At 35.7% G+C, this 14,392-nt stretch overlaps 1 protein-coding gene and 1 non-coding gene across 2 annotated transcripts; one reads left to right on the forward strand and one right to left on the reverse strand.

Annotated features, from left to right (window-relative positions):
* Positions 1–1,016: 1,016 nt before the first annotated feature.
* LOC147488967 (methyltransferase) lies at positions 1,017–3,212 on the reverse strand. The gene has a single exon (XM_086570504.1). It carries the CDS (start codon positions 2,816–2,818, stop codon positions 1,292–1,294), a length of 1,527 nt encoding a protein of 508 aa, XP_086426630.1. The 5' UTR covers positions 2,819–3,212; the 3' UTR covers positions 1,017–1,291.
* Positions 3,213–13,769: 10,557 nt separating this feature from the next.
* On the forward strand, positions 13,770–13,926 carry LOC147488968 (U1 spliceosomal RNA). The gene has a single exon (XR_015203369.1). It is a non-coding gene; the product is annotated as a U1 spliceosomal RNA (small nuclear RNA).
* The last annotated feature ends 466 nt before the right edge of the window (positions 13,927–14,392 follow it).

Here is a 14,392-nt window from a genome sequence, read left to right on the forward strand (position 1 = left end):
TTCATCAGTCCAAAAATGAACCATCTTCAGTGAAAGTTTGAACTAGTTGACTGACAAGTTAACTAAATGTGTAAAACAGTCAACTTACACTGCAACCTACAATTCACTTAAGTTTCAAAGTCCTGAGGTGTTAGGATTATGATTTGATGAGATACGTACAACAGAAGACACACGACCCGTTCAAAAGTTCAATAAATATGAAGCTTTATGCCAATGTAGCAGTTACAGGCAACTCTAAATTGAGTAACATCCTCAATCAGATTCAATGCCTCCAATGCATATATCAAAAAAAGCAATTTCTTAATGCCTCCAATGCATATATCGCTTTTAGCGGTGTAAATGTTTGAGCAACCCCCCCCCCCCCCCCAACAAAATCAATGAGCAAGCCAAGCTGAAGACTATTGCCCTCTGATAGCAGACCCCTTTATTGGGCACTGAACTCAATCTGAAGACATAACTTTAGTGCCATCATAATAAGCAAATAGGAATGCTACAAGTAAACAAATATAATTAAGCAATGCTCAGATACTTATCCTTTATCTGAACAATAATGCTAACTCAATACTAAATCCATAGTAACGAAAGCAACAAATTCCAAAATCTTTTTCCTACACTCAACCTAAATCTCTCCCTTAACTAGGAACTCATGACTCCTAACAAAACATCACATAAATGCCAGACTGCAAAAGCTAATAATGCCAAACTGCAAGAGTTAATATTCCATGGATGATATTGAAGGTAACATGGATGATAAACATACAGGACCTCTGTTTATGATGCTAAACCACAAAAGTTAATAACTAAATGCAAAAGACACTCGAATCTAACTGAGATCAAAGATCAATCCTAAGTGTAATCACTCAACTCACACCCGGAATCTACATTTTGATCTTCACACCAATTGTATAGCTATCAGAGATGCAATAGAACATGACAGAAACATTACAAAGTAGGTAAATGAATAGATGAATAAGCAAAATACACCATCACATCCACTACACATTATGAGTAGAATATTGATGCAACAATAAATTCTGACCATTACTTTAACATGAAACTAACAACATCGAGAACTACAAGTTAATGAAAACTTGAACAGCACCAACTTTCATTTTCTCGTAACATATCCAAGACTCCAAGAGTACAACAATAACAAAGACAATTGATAAAACTAAACACTAGCTACTTTCAACTTTGACTCTTCGACTTTTCTTTTTGAAAAAACAAAAACGAAAAAGACAACTATGATTAAAACGAAAATTTTACAGAAGATGTAATGAGTTCTAACAATTTACCACCACTGATGAACAAGAACTCCACTCTCTCTGAGAGATGAAAACAGCTCCAGACACTGGTCATAAGTTTTCTGATACTTTGAACTCCTCTCGCCCGGACAACATTTTTGCCACCTATTGTAATGGCATTCAAGAAAGATTTCATCAATCAAGCAAATCGCTCCCGTCTCAAACAACCTTGGAATTAAATCAAATTCTGTCCCTTCCACATCCATCTTCATCACCACAAAGTCCTTCTCAGTAACCGTACTCCTCAACCAATTTGCGAAGTCAAAACCCTGAATTTTATCCACATTATTCAAAGAACTAGCCGATGATTGAACGGGCTGAATTCGACCCATTCCCCTGCCCTTTGCTTCAACTTCCTGACCCGGGTCTCGATTAATTTCAAAGAACAATGTCTCATTCTTTACCCAAGCAGCGTAAGGCAATAGAGTAATCCCTTTCTTTGTTTTATACTCTTCATAAAAAGTTTTATCAGCCTCAATTGCATATATATCAAAAGAATTGTTCTGTTTCGGGTAATGCTTCTTAAACCAACTGTAAATGCTTGAACCATAACTCCTCGCGCCAACATCAACATACACATACTTCTGCTTAAAGCTAATATCAACCATAGAAGCAAGATACTTAATGTTCTGTATATTCTTCTTCAAAGTAATCCACGGTTTCAATGGCTCCTTTAATATCAATGGTTCTGCATTCCGTACCAAATCAAGCTTATACCCCGGTTTCCCACACTTACCCTTTGTATTCTCCTCCACATTCTCATTATAAAGCTCAATCCCAAACTCTTTTTTCAATACAATCTCACGAATCGAGGGTACCAAAGGGTCTAACCCCTCGATATCACGCGACCTAACCAATCTACAACAATTAAACAAACCAATAAAAGAATTGAAACTATACATATCTTTCCCTGAAGCCGTGTGAACAACTAAAAACCCTTCGGGTTTAAGTGTTCTACAAATCTCACCACCATAATCATACGGACTAACCAATTTATCAAGACCACCATTCCCCGAAAACACGAAATCAAACTTATTATCATCAAATGGTTGGTCATAAACCTTACCGGATCGAACCAAAGGCTTAAACGCCTTCTTGGAAATCCCAATCGCGTCATTAACACCAATCTCTTTCAATGCAAATACTTCCTCCCCTTTAACTGTTTCTAAACACAAAGCTTTTGAGTCAGTATTCAAAATGTTCTCAGAAATCAAATCTTGAAATATAGATGAGTAAAAATCAACAGTTTTTCTCCATTCTTTACTTGTCCATAAATCACCATTCTTTTTATCAGTAGTAGATACCGATACTGCACTTATTCTCACACCCATGCCGGTATTAGTACCGATATTTATATTATTACCCTCTGGCATGGAAAAGAAACACAAGTCAGTAGCATCACAAGTTCCATCATTTACTGTAACAACATAAACAAAACGGAGAATTGAGACGAATGCTCCTAGCAAAAGTATACGTATGAACAAGTTTCTTGATTTACTCAAAGAATGGTCCATTTTGTAAGTTTTTTTTGGTTTTTAGGACAAGGGGAAAAAAGAGGGGTTGTTTTGTTTTGTTCTGTTGGTTTAACGAGAGCAAAAACGAGCGGAGGTGTGGTTGCCACCGATGAGGAAAGTTTGCTTTTTTGAGGAGAAGAAGAAGTTGTTGGATTGGAAATAGAAAGATTGTTTGAGGGTGAAAATGGAAATCATGATTTGTTTTTTTTTTTTGCTTTAGGAAAGCTTCATGGAAGAAGAAAGAAGAAATGAGGAAGAGGAAATAAAAAGAAGGAAAGGAGACAGAGTTTTTTCTTCTTTATGAGAAGTTCACGCGGTGTGGGTAAGTAGACCGGAAGAATAGGTTTACTTACATGCTGCTCTCGAAGATTCTGATTAAATGACCAAACTGTCCTTTGTTAGTCGATAGGTGGGAAATGAAGATCCTGTCTTATTGGTTCTGATTCTTTCCTTTTCATGTTTTGACTTTTGAGCATATGAGGTGTATCCGTGTATGTCGAAATTGTCAATAAATTTTCAGTTTCAGAGTATTAGAGTATTGTTATCGAGTTGAACAATATGGTATTAGCATTTGTTTTGAACTTTTAGTAAGGACATAGAGAATTATAAATAACACATAAACTGGACTAGTACTTTTCAGTGTTATATACTCGTGTTGTAAATGAGACATACAATAAATTTAGAATGTGGAGTCGATATGTTATTCATCATCTAGTCAGTCTAATTTTAGAAGTACCTCTTAACTAGTTTTTAGTACTAGTAAATTGCTATTCAAACTAGTGAGCGGAGTGAGAAAATAATGTTTTCTTTTTCTTTTTTTTTTTCGATTTTTTCAACAAGTTCAACATGAAAGATGGTGAGAAATCGTGATGGACTCTTCTCAGAGAAAACATGAATTAGAAAAGTAAAAAGGGTTAGACGAGCTCTTTGTTTCATGTGTAATTTTTTTTTTTTTAATACAAAATACAAAAAATTCACTAGGCTCACGGATAAATATGATTTTTTTTTTTTCTAATTGAGCCGAGTTGTGAAAATCTTATGCAAGCTGGTCGGCTAAAAGTGTCAAATTTTGGGGATAATGTCTATGGTCCGTAATCATAGGCTAACACACTTCCACGCCAGTAAAAGATTATAATAAAATACTAAAACAGAAGATTGTGGGTTTGACGGTAATTTTTGGGTGAAAGAGAATTTGGTTCAATCGAGAAGGTATCAGTTATTCGGTATGATAACGGTCAACACGTTCATTGAGCTGTTTGATCGGTGACCCCACTATCCTTCCTGTCACAACTCACAAGTGTGAAAAGCCCACCGTGTCGAGAAAAGGACTTGTGTAGACTATAGAGCCGTTGCATTAAAAATGTCTTAAATACTAATATGCCACCATCGTTACGTGAGCTGATTCTTGGCAATCAATAAATATGCCACGAAATATTAATAAAATTTCACATAAAATTAGAATCAGAGTAGTTAAAAAAACACCATGCATATCTTAAATTGGGATTCAAATGCAACAAGTAGATATGGAGATTTGAAGGTTTAATATCATAAAATTTCATGTACTGTGCACACTGCACAACTTGCGAAAATACTGAAATAGAAAGGTTCACATTATTGATAAGCATAATTAATTACCAGACCTCGTCTCTTGGCTTTATTTGGCTATTAAAGACTTCTAAATGATTAAGTGCATACAACAATTAAGATGACTACGATTGAGTGACTGATACGTATAGATGAAATGTACCTAATCGGATAAATATATTGAATTGAGTCTTTATCTTATGGGATAAACGATGTGTATGAATCAAAATTAGATTCGATCTTAGCTAAAACCTAACAATATTACAAGAGAAAGAAACTTATTATTCTTTTCTTCTTTCCATTTTTTTAGTTACGTACGTTCACAAGAACAAATAACATATTCATGATATGATAACCACCAATTTCAGACAAGTTGAAACCCCGGAATTATTACGGAACGTTTGATATTTCTCAGGACTTTCAAGTACTTTCCTGGACTATGCTTATTTATTGGATCCCTGAGACAATGTAACCTTTGTAGGCATACTTTGCGTTCATTAAATATATACTATACTATCGATCTGCAATGGAGAATGGTTGTTCATGTGGTAGATACGAAATTCGCGAGTATCTCGATCGTAGTCCCAAAAGCTCATGTGCTCACTCGAAGGACTTCAATTTATTAGTCAATACGTTGTTAACATATATATTTGATAAAGTACTCATGTTTAAATTATCTATTTTTGACATTGACGAACAGGTATACTGTATAGTTAAGGTTGAAATATCATAATATGTTATTATGGGGGCGGGGGTTATGATTCGTCATCATTAATCAAGATATAGTAGAAGGTTGGTTTAGATTATTAACTTTTGTCAAGTGGCTTCAGGCATTTAGCTAGAATTAATGGAAACTGCTAATCAAGAAGTCAGTTGGATGGTTGGGGAGTGGGACCAGGCATAAGTCCATAACTCTGCGATATTTTAGCCAAAGTTGGAGCAAGTTTACTCATCACTAGGGGTGGGTCAAGATAATTGGAGGCTCTAAATAAAATTTGAATGCCAAAAGACACAAGGAATATTTTTTTGTTGGAAAATGACCGGGGGGGGGGGCGTAGAATTTGTTTAGAACTAATGTAATTTTCTACTTTCCACTGTAAAAAACGTTATCTAACTATTAAAATAAGGGGCTGAAAAAAAGTGGTGTGAAAAACAGTAGTGTGCTGACAAACAATGGGCAGGCTGAATTATATTGGGGCCCCTTGGGCTACAGGGCCCTAAGCAGATGCATATCTTGTTATGGGATTGAGCCGCCCTGCTCATCAGGAAGCCGAACACATTGTAGGCAAGCCTGCATTGATTCACAAGTGGGAAAATCCATTTAGCAATTAAGTTTGTTAGATTTTGCTAGTGTTGTGTTCTAAATTTCTAATAGGGAATCCAACTGTTTGGATGTCCTCTATTGAAAGAAAGCTTGTATTTGAGTATTGGGTTGTCCAAATACTCATAAATTATTTTGTATTTTCTTTTCTTTTAAGTGATTTGGACACAATCATAAAAATATTCCAGTACCCATAACTAATTTAAGTTTTTGTCATACCCCAATAACCACCTCAATCCAATAACATCTCCTACATTAAAAATTAATTTGAGATATTTTCAATAGGGACAAAATGATATAAAAATAAAAATAACAAACAACAACACGTTTTTTGGGTATTCGTTCTTTTGATTGAAAGAAGAAATCAAGAACATTTTTTTCTTTTGATTAACACGAAGAAAAATAAGATATATTAACATGTTTTTTTTCAGTTACAAGTGAAGAATGTAGAGTATCTAGAATGTAGTACGTATGGAGTCCCACAATTTATATGAAATAAATGATTTATTTTGTTTTGGGTACACCTAATAAAAAAAATAGTAATTTAGAAATCTAAATGTGTCTAAAATTATTTTATTTATTTATTTTAAAATTAGGATATGGGAGTGTGTTTTATGAGTGTCCAAGATCACTATTTCTTTTTTGATCTTTTTAATATATTTAACTTATCCAGTAAAAAAGAAGAAGGCATAAGTACAGGCGTACAACATGATCCACTTAACCCGTGAATCCGTGATGGGCGAAGATGGCATGACTATATTTTTTTCGATAACGAAGGCACGGCAAATTAAGCTGCTGCTGATGAAGTATGATGCCATTTTTCGACCTCTAATATTGAATACTTTTATCGCATTTGTTGTCCTTTTCCATTTGCCAAAAAAATGCACCGTTGCTTTCGGCCTGAGCTGGACTCAAACAATATGGGTCCGTTTCTGCTATAATGATTTTTAGATTTTTTCCTTCTCATTGATATCTTCTTCAAGTCAAGAACACGTCATTTCAAGATTGTATATTGAATTATTGATTATTTTGACATACACTTCCAAATCAGATAAAAAGACAGACATTATTAAAAATAAATAAAATAAAAAATCCGAAATCAGACACTGACCAACTGATCTCAAGCCGTCATTTTTGTTGAGGTGGTGTTGCTCAATGCCTTGATGTCAGGATGATGAGTGTATGCCGATGAGTTGAACCCCATGAAGTTTTGCATTTGATCAATATTTCAGCTGGCAACAGAAACAGAAAAAGAAAAATTGGTCAAAATCGTTGGACTATATCAAAAAACTTTAGGGGCTGTTTGGCAACTATTATGATAATCTATTTTGTGATAAATAATCTATTATAAATCGTATAATTGATTTTGGATATAAAAAAAGTTGTTTGGTAAAAAGATTTTTAAAAACATTATTTCATTCTCAAAATGAGAATATCCATTTTAAAAAAAAAAAAACTTAAAAGAATGATAAACAAAAATTATAGAGTTTTTCTCTTGAAATGACTTATCATATTTTAATCTTTTTCCATTTTTGGTAATTTCTCTTTCTATTTTTGATTTGTTCAATAAATCAAAAATTGATTTACATTTGGTTATTTGGTATAATTTTTACCAATAAGAATTTATCTCAAAACTAAAATTAAATTAGAATTGATTTTAAAAACATAACTATATTTCTACATATAATGGTTCCAATCGGCCCATTAATAGTGGACCTGATATTTTGAGTATTATTTTGCTTTGGGAGTCAACTTCATTAGTATATCACTGCTTAAAAAAGTGATGGACGAATTGCAAAACACAAAGATTGTGTTCGTACGCAAAATGAACTCAGTGTTTGCTTGCTTGATTGCCTGACCACATGCCCTGTATTTAAACCATGGACCAAAATATCGCCGATATATCCGATATATATCAGTATTTTGGTACACCGACATCGATATTTCCGACATATATTCACCGAATATATAATTCTTTTTTTTCCGATATATATCGGAATTTCCGATATGAAACTTTACATCGCCGATATAATCGATATTTCGATATAATCGATATATATCGGTTGACTTTTTGACCATTTTAAAATATAAATCCGATATTTCCAATATATCCGATATTTCCGATATTATATTTCCGATATTTCCAATATTTTAAATAGTTTGGACTGGTTACCAAAAAAATGGATATATCCGAAATATCCGATATATCCAATATATATCGGTTTTTGGGTACACCGATATATTCATCGATATCGATATTTTGGGCCTTGCTTTAAACAACCATTCATCATTAAAGCAATGAACTGATTGGGATTTGAGAAGAATAACGATTTAGAAGACACTTCTTTTTGTCTTTAAACTACAGAAGGCAACAAAGATGCAAAACAATAAATGAATAAAAAGAAAAATACCGCTATAGGTTGCCACAACCCACAAGAAACCTTTCTTAGAGCATCTCTAGTGTACGCATTCGTGGTCGTATTCTTCAAATTTGAAGAAATGCGTCGGAATTTTCCGGAATTCTAACTCTAGGTGGTCGCATTCGTGGTCGCATCACCTGCTTGTTCGCATTCTTTGTTCGCAAATTTGGCAATTTGGATGCGGATGCGGAGCGACAATAGTAATGTGGCACACCAATACTAATGTCGCTTTTTTGACTTTGATCACAACAAAGCCGCCATTACCACTGTCGCGTGCCACTACTACTACTACTGGCGTGGTCCAACGGGCAAAAAACGGCCGGATTTATACCTTCTATATCTACACTCATCTCCTTCTTCATTTTACACATACTCAACTCAAACATTTGTATCAAACAACTCAACCATTTCACATCAATCCTTAACAAACAACACACACATTGTGAAAAAATGGATCATAAAGTATATGAGATATTTCCGCTTCAATCTTCATCTTCATCTTCATCGTCGTCTTCTTCTTCATCTCCTCTAGCGGAAGACTCGGTAGATAGTCTTGATGAAGAATTTGTTAACGTCATGCCCCTTATGAAACACACTTTGGCTGTACTTGCACAAGTACAAGTACATGCTCCGAAGGCACCACATGGTGGTTCAAAGAAGGGTCGAAAAATTAAACATAGAAAATATGCTTTGACTTTGGAAATCTTGAAGAACAACTACTTCGTCGATCGTCCTGTCTTTCCGAAAAAGGATTTCAAACGGCGCTTTCGTATGAAAAAATCTTTATTTCTTCACATCTTCAACGATATTCAGACTCATTTTAAGTTTTTTCAGCCTAATGTTAACAATGCTGGTAAACTTGGTAGATCCTCTGGTTAAGGTGGCTGCAGCTTTGCGTATTCTTGGTTATGACACAGTGTCTGATCAACTTGACGATCAATTATACATTTTCGAGCAAAGTGGAAACCAGGCGTTGAGGCATTTCTGTGATGCAATTATCAAATTGTACGGTTCAGTCTACTTGCGAAGGCCAAATATTGCAGATACAAAACGCTTGCTTGCACATTCTTCCACACGTGGATGGCCAAGTATGTTGGGAAGCATTGATTGTATGCATTGGGAATGACATAATTGTCCAACTGGATGACAAGGTGCTTACAGTGGTCGTTCTGGAAAACCATCTGTTATTTTTGAAGCTGTTGCAACCGAAGACCTGTGGATATGGCATTCTTTCTTTGGGATGCCAGGGTCACACAATGACATCAACGTGTTGGACAACTCGTCAGTATTTGAGCATGTGATCAATGGTACTTCTCCACCTGTTTCTTTTGATGTAAATCAGCATAGCTATAATATGAGTTATTATTTAGGTGATGGTATCTATCCTGACTATGCGGCATTTATACAAACAATTTCAAACCCTAATGCTCTAAAGACGAAGTGGTTTGCAACGATGCAAGAAGCTGCAAGAAAAGATATTAAAAGAGCTTTTGGGGTTTTGCAAGCTAAATTTGGTATTTTGAAGAAAGCTTGCAAATTATGGCATGTGGAGACAATGAGTACTGTTATGAGAGCATGTATCATATTGCACAATATGGTAATCGGAGCTAAGAATAAAAATTATGAAATGAGGAGGTACATTCCTGATCCAGAAGGGCAACCACAGATCCCACCTACTCGGGAACACTACATTGAAGGGACTTTACGAGTTCAATAAAAAACTATGCATGATAGACTTAAAAGCGACCTTGTCGAGCATCTATAGAGCATTAGGGGTGACCGACATTGATTGTTGTAATCATGTATTAGTTATCTTTTATTTATTTATTAGATAATTAGAGTAACTCTAGTAGTATGTAATAAAATGGTGATATGTAATAGTTATCTTTTATTTATTTATTTTTATTTTATGTTTTTGCAATCATGTATTAGTTGTCGTTCTATTAATAAAAATTGTAATTCATTTGCTAAATCAAATGAAGTAAATTCTAAATCACACAACATAATAATAACCACACAACATATCACACAACATAATAATAATCACACAACATATCAAAATGATCAAATGAACAATTCTAAATCACACAACATAATAATAATCGTCATACAACAACCTCCTAGACTATCCTACATATGCCTCCTCTGCTGTGAACTCCTCCTCGACTGTCCTTGTGCTGAACTCTCCGTCTGTCAATGCCGTGATGAACTCATCCTTGTGCGATCAATTTGAGCCTGTAACTCATCAATCTGGCATTGCAAATCGTCATAATCCACATGAGCCTGGGAAAGAAGTCTCTCTCTCTCAACACTGTAGGCGAATACTGAGGAGCGCAAACCATCATTTACACGAATGCATGTCTCATATCTCATGCGTAGGTCATATTGAAATAATTATTCATTAATAATTTATGACATTTTCATAATAAACCAAAATAATAAAACAAAACCAATAAAAATAATTACCAGAGATAGATGTCCAAGGTCGCTCTCTAAGCGTATCGGCCGAGAGTGGCATCAATAGAAGAAATGGGCTGGTAAATCGTCTGGCCACTCGTATCGCTCAAACTGAAAACCCAAGGCCACTCTGACTGAGGGGGATCTGGCGCTGGAACAAATGTGGGCACAGGTCTAGCCTGAAACGTTGGTTGTGACGGTGGCCAATCTGAATTCACGTCGACACCCAAATTGCTAATCAGATGAATGTTGCAGACGACCTACGGCTGGGGAGCAAATGACCAATAGACACCCTAAACCAATGCGGTAGTCTTTGCTCATAAGTCCGCAATGTAACTAGGTCGAAGCCCTCAGAGCCAAGTCCAATGCACATTACTCTCGATGACTTGCTCTAAGGTCATGTCTTTAGCCTCGATACATGAGTAGGCGGATCGGAGGATACCAAAGCATGGTGTGGTATGCCCGTAACATCTATCCCCTAAATACCACCCCATATCACTCCCACAAGTGAATACCATCCTCCTATGAAAATGAACAATGCATATCTACAAATATTCGCCCGATGTGCAGATGTCCTCCAAGGCCTCTAAACAATAGAAGCACGTGGTGCTAAGCTCGATCCGGGTTGGACGAAGTTATGTTATGACCGATCTCACCGGGTCGACGAAATTCGACAAGGTCCGTGCAAACCCCGAAGCCTAGGCTTCTCATCGGTATACTCTGTGAGGATAGGATTTGCAGCACGAAAATACTCATAAAACCATACCTCTAAGAGAATGACAAACCCTCCCATCTGGGGACTACTGACAACACCAGTCTGTCGAGAAGCCCTATCTAAATAACACAACAAATGATAGTATATGGCTCCACCAAAATCAATACCGCCCAACTCATGCAAGTGCTCAAAGTTAGCTAGATATCCCAAGTTAATCGTGGAATGGCTAGAAGGAAAAAAGAAGACACCCATCAAATACATACAGAAAGCTCTTACATACTCATCAACATGTGCTTGACCATCATCGGAATCAAGTGACAAATAATCTATCAAAAACTGCAATCCTGAATCAGTAGTCAACGGTGTAATGTATGCAGCCTTGATACCAGAAATCCTAACACCACCACTGTCATATGACTCCTCGGTCAGACAAGGGAAGAAAGTCATCATTTGGGCACAACTCTGGAATTCAGTGCTACATCTCAACGGATTACCTAATCCTATACTCAAACCAGATATCATGCAAAAATCTAATGGAGTGAAGCCCAACTCTTCTTGAGGGAAGTGAAAAGTATGTGTACTATCCCACCATCTCTCAACTAAACCATTAATAACTCCCTGAATGTCAGTCTTATTGTAAGGGATGTCAACTAGATGAGCAAAGGGAGTCACTAAAATTGCATCTCTAACATGGTCAAGTGCACCGACTTTCTTAATATCATCCCACCACGTCTTAAGCGCACGTGGAGTATACCGAACCCGATACATAACACATCTCTGATGTACGCAAAATGAAACTAAAATAAAAAAATAAAAATAAAAATATAATGTATTGAACTACTAAAATTAACTACTACTACTACTAATTTATGAAATTAAAATACATACCGTTGTTCAAGAACAACTCTTGAGACATGCCTATCATGAAACCTCTTAGACACCGGCTTAAGATGGCTGAAATCAATAGCCTCCGCAGGAAATTCAAAATCGACTTGCTGATATTGAAGCAGCAATGGATCGTCAGCCTTAGCTCCTTGATTTCCAGCTCCATAAGTGGTTGGTTCATCATCTAGATCACCACTGGGATTATCCCAAACGTATACACTGTTTTCTTCTTTCTCACCGCCACCACTCCATCGTGTTTGGTTATTATAGACGGATTCGTCGTCGGAACTCATTTTTTTCCTATTAACTAGAGTGACTGAGTTGAAAAAAAATTTGTAAAATGACAAAAGTCCGACTGTCGCGCGACATTATATAAAAAAACCGCGACATTGATTATCGGGCGCCACACCATTACTAATGTCCGCCAATGAGGTGGCCCAATACTAATGTCGCCGGGGGTGGAGTCCATTAAATTTATAACCACCTAGAGTTGGTCAAAATTTGCTACCAGATTCTGTGGTCGCATTCTTCAAATTTGAAGAGTATGCTACCACCACCTAGAGATGCTCTTAGCCTTATTCTATTGCTGATATAGTCTGATGTCTAAATGTGTTCTTGTGGTGTTTTGTAGTGGTGCATAAATCTATCCTATTCAACTTGATCAAATCTTCACTACCAATATTGTGAATCTAATTATTTCATTTTAAAATAAGGGCAATTGTTCCTTTCTCTTGGCTACAATTAGGAAATATTGAAATAGTATCAAATGTGAAACTAGTGAATGAAGTTGATTTGTGTCCAATTAGTTAAATGAAAAAGACAGAAGAAATTGTAAACAATGACGCAAATTTTGTAAAACTTAAAAAATTGATAAAATTTGGTTTTTTTTTTAGCTTACTTGATATATATGGGTAAAATCTATTTAAGAACTTAATGCAAGTAAGGCCGTAAGGGTATGCCTAACCCAAAAACTTATTCAAAAAATAGTACAAACTAGCATTGCAAATCTCTACACTATATGATAGCCGGATATTTAGGAGAAAAATTTCTCAACAAACTGTGTATTTGTAATCTCTCTATTTTATGATTTTAGAACCACCACCCTTAATTATTCTAATCAGCTCCCTCTTTTTTAAATAATTTACCAAAAACTCTCCCACTTTATTGAAATTAGAATTAGTTTTATATTATTTAAAATAATTTAGAAAACCTTATTCACGTCACTCAAATTATATTCAACCCCTCTTAATGTTTTATATTATTTTTTAGATTATAATTAGAATTCAAAAAATCATACTATCATAGAGATGTTAGAGCGACATGTTTAAAGATTTGAAAAAACACCGATGCGTAGTTTTTATTAATAGACCATATATGCTGAACACCGCCTTACTAATCAATGAACATTACTGGTTGATTTGATTTGCCAGATTGAACAACTGAAGTGATGCCAGTCTGAGTGTCTTAGAATGTTATTCGGCTCTTAGTGACTTAGTCCCACATAGAAGAGGTGTGATATTTGTAATGCATAGGTGGATGTACTAAAGGTAATGCCAAATATTGAGATACATACTTACCTGGACGGGGTCAATGGGCGATCAGGAAGGTCTATGGCCTAGGTTAGTGACCTCCATTGCACTCAGGAGGGGCGCTGGCCTAAGATATCTCCAAGTGGGATAATCTACGTCATAATTTGTTGTAGAGGGGTACGCGTTCGCCCCCCCGCAAAAATCTGATTTTCAAATTTTTGTGGCACTGTTTTTCTTGAACTGGCAGTCTAAGGTGCGTGCCGAAAATGATGTTGCTAATCTTAGTATTTGTTTACACGGAACGCGTTCTAGCTGCAAACAGCTTGAGAACTGCTTTTTCGAAGGCGCACCTTGGCTTATTAAATCCATCATGAAAGTGATGAAACAGTTACTCGAAATCATTGAAGTCCATGTCAAAGTTATACATTTACTGATCAAAAAATAAAAATTGATACATTTTTCTAACAATGCGCTGTTTGGTTCATTATTCCTGAAATTAATTTCAATTTTGAAATATTATTAGCCTAACCTTACATAGATTAACTAAAACCCCTCCAGATGGGACTGATGATTAGTACTTAGTGGTGCACAATGAACAGAAAGAGCCGATACAGTGAACATGGTGTAGTACTTGGAGGATAATATATACCTCCTACCTTGACA

Source organism: Coptis chinensis, chromosome 7, assembly GCF_015680905.1.
Source record: "Coptis chinensis isolate HL-2020 chromosome 7, ASM1568090v1, whole genome shotgun sequence".
Taxonomy (NCBI): Eukaryota; Viridiplantae; Streptophyta; class Magnoliopsida; order Ranunculales; family Ranunculaceae; genus Coptis; species Coptis chinensis.

Bases quoted from the DNA above. Each gene is read 5' to 3' on its own strand.
- LOC147488967 (XM_086570504.1), bottom strand. From the start codon at position 2,818: ATGGACCATTCTTTGAGTAAATCAAGAAACTTGTTCATACGTATACTT.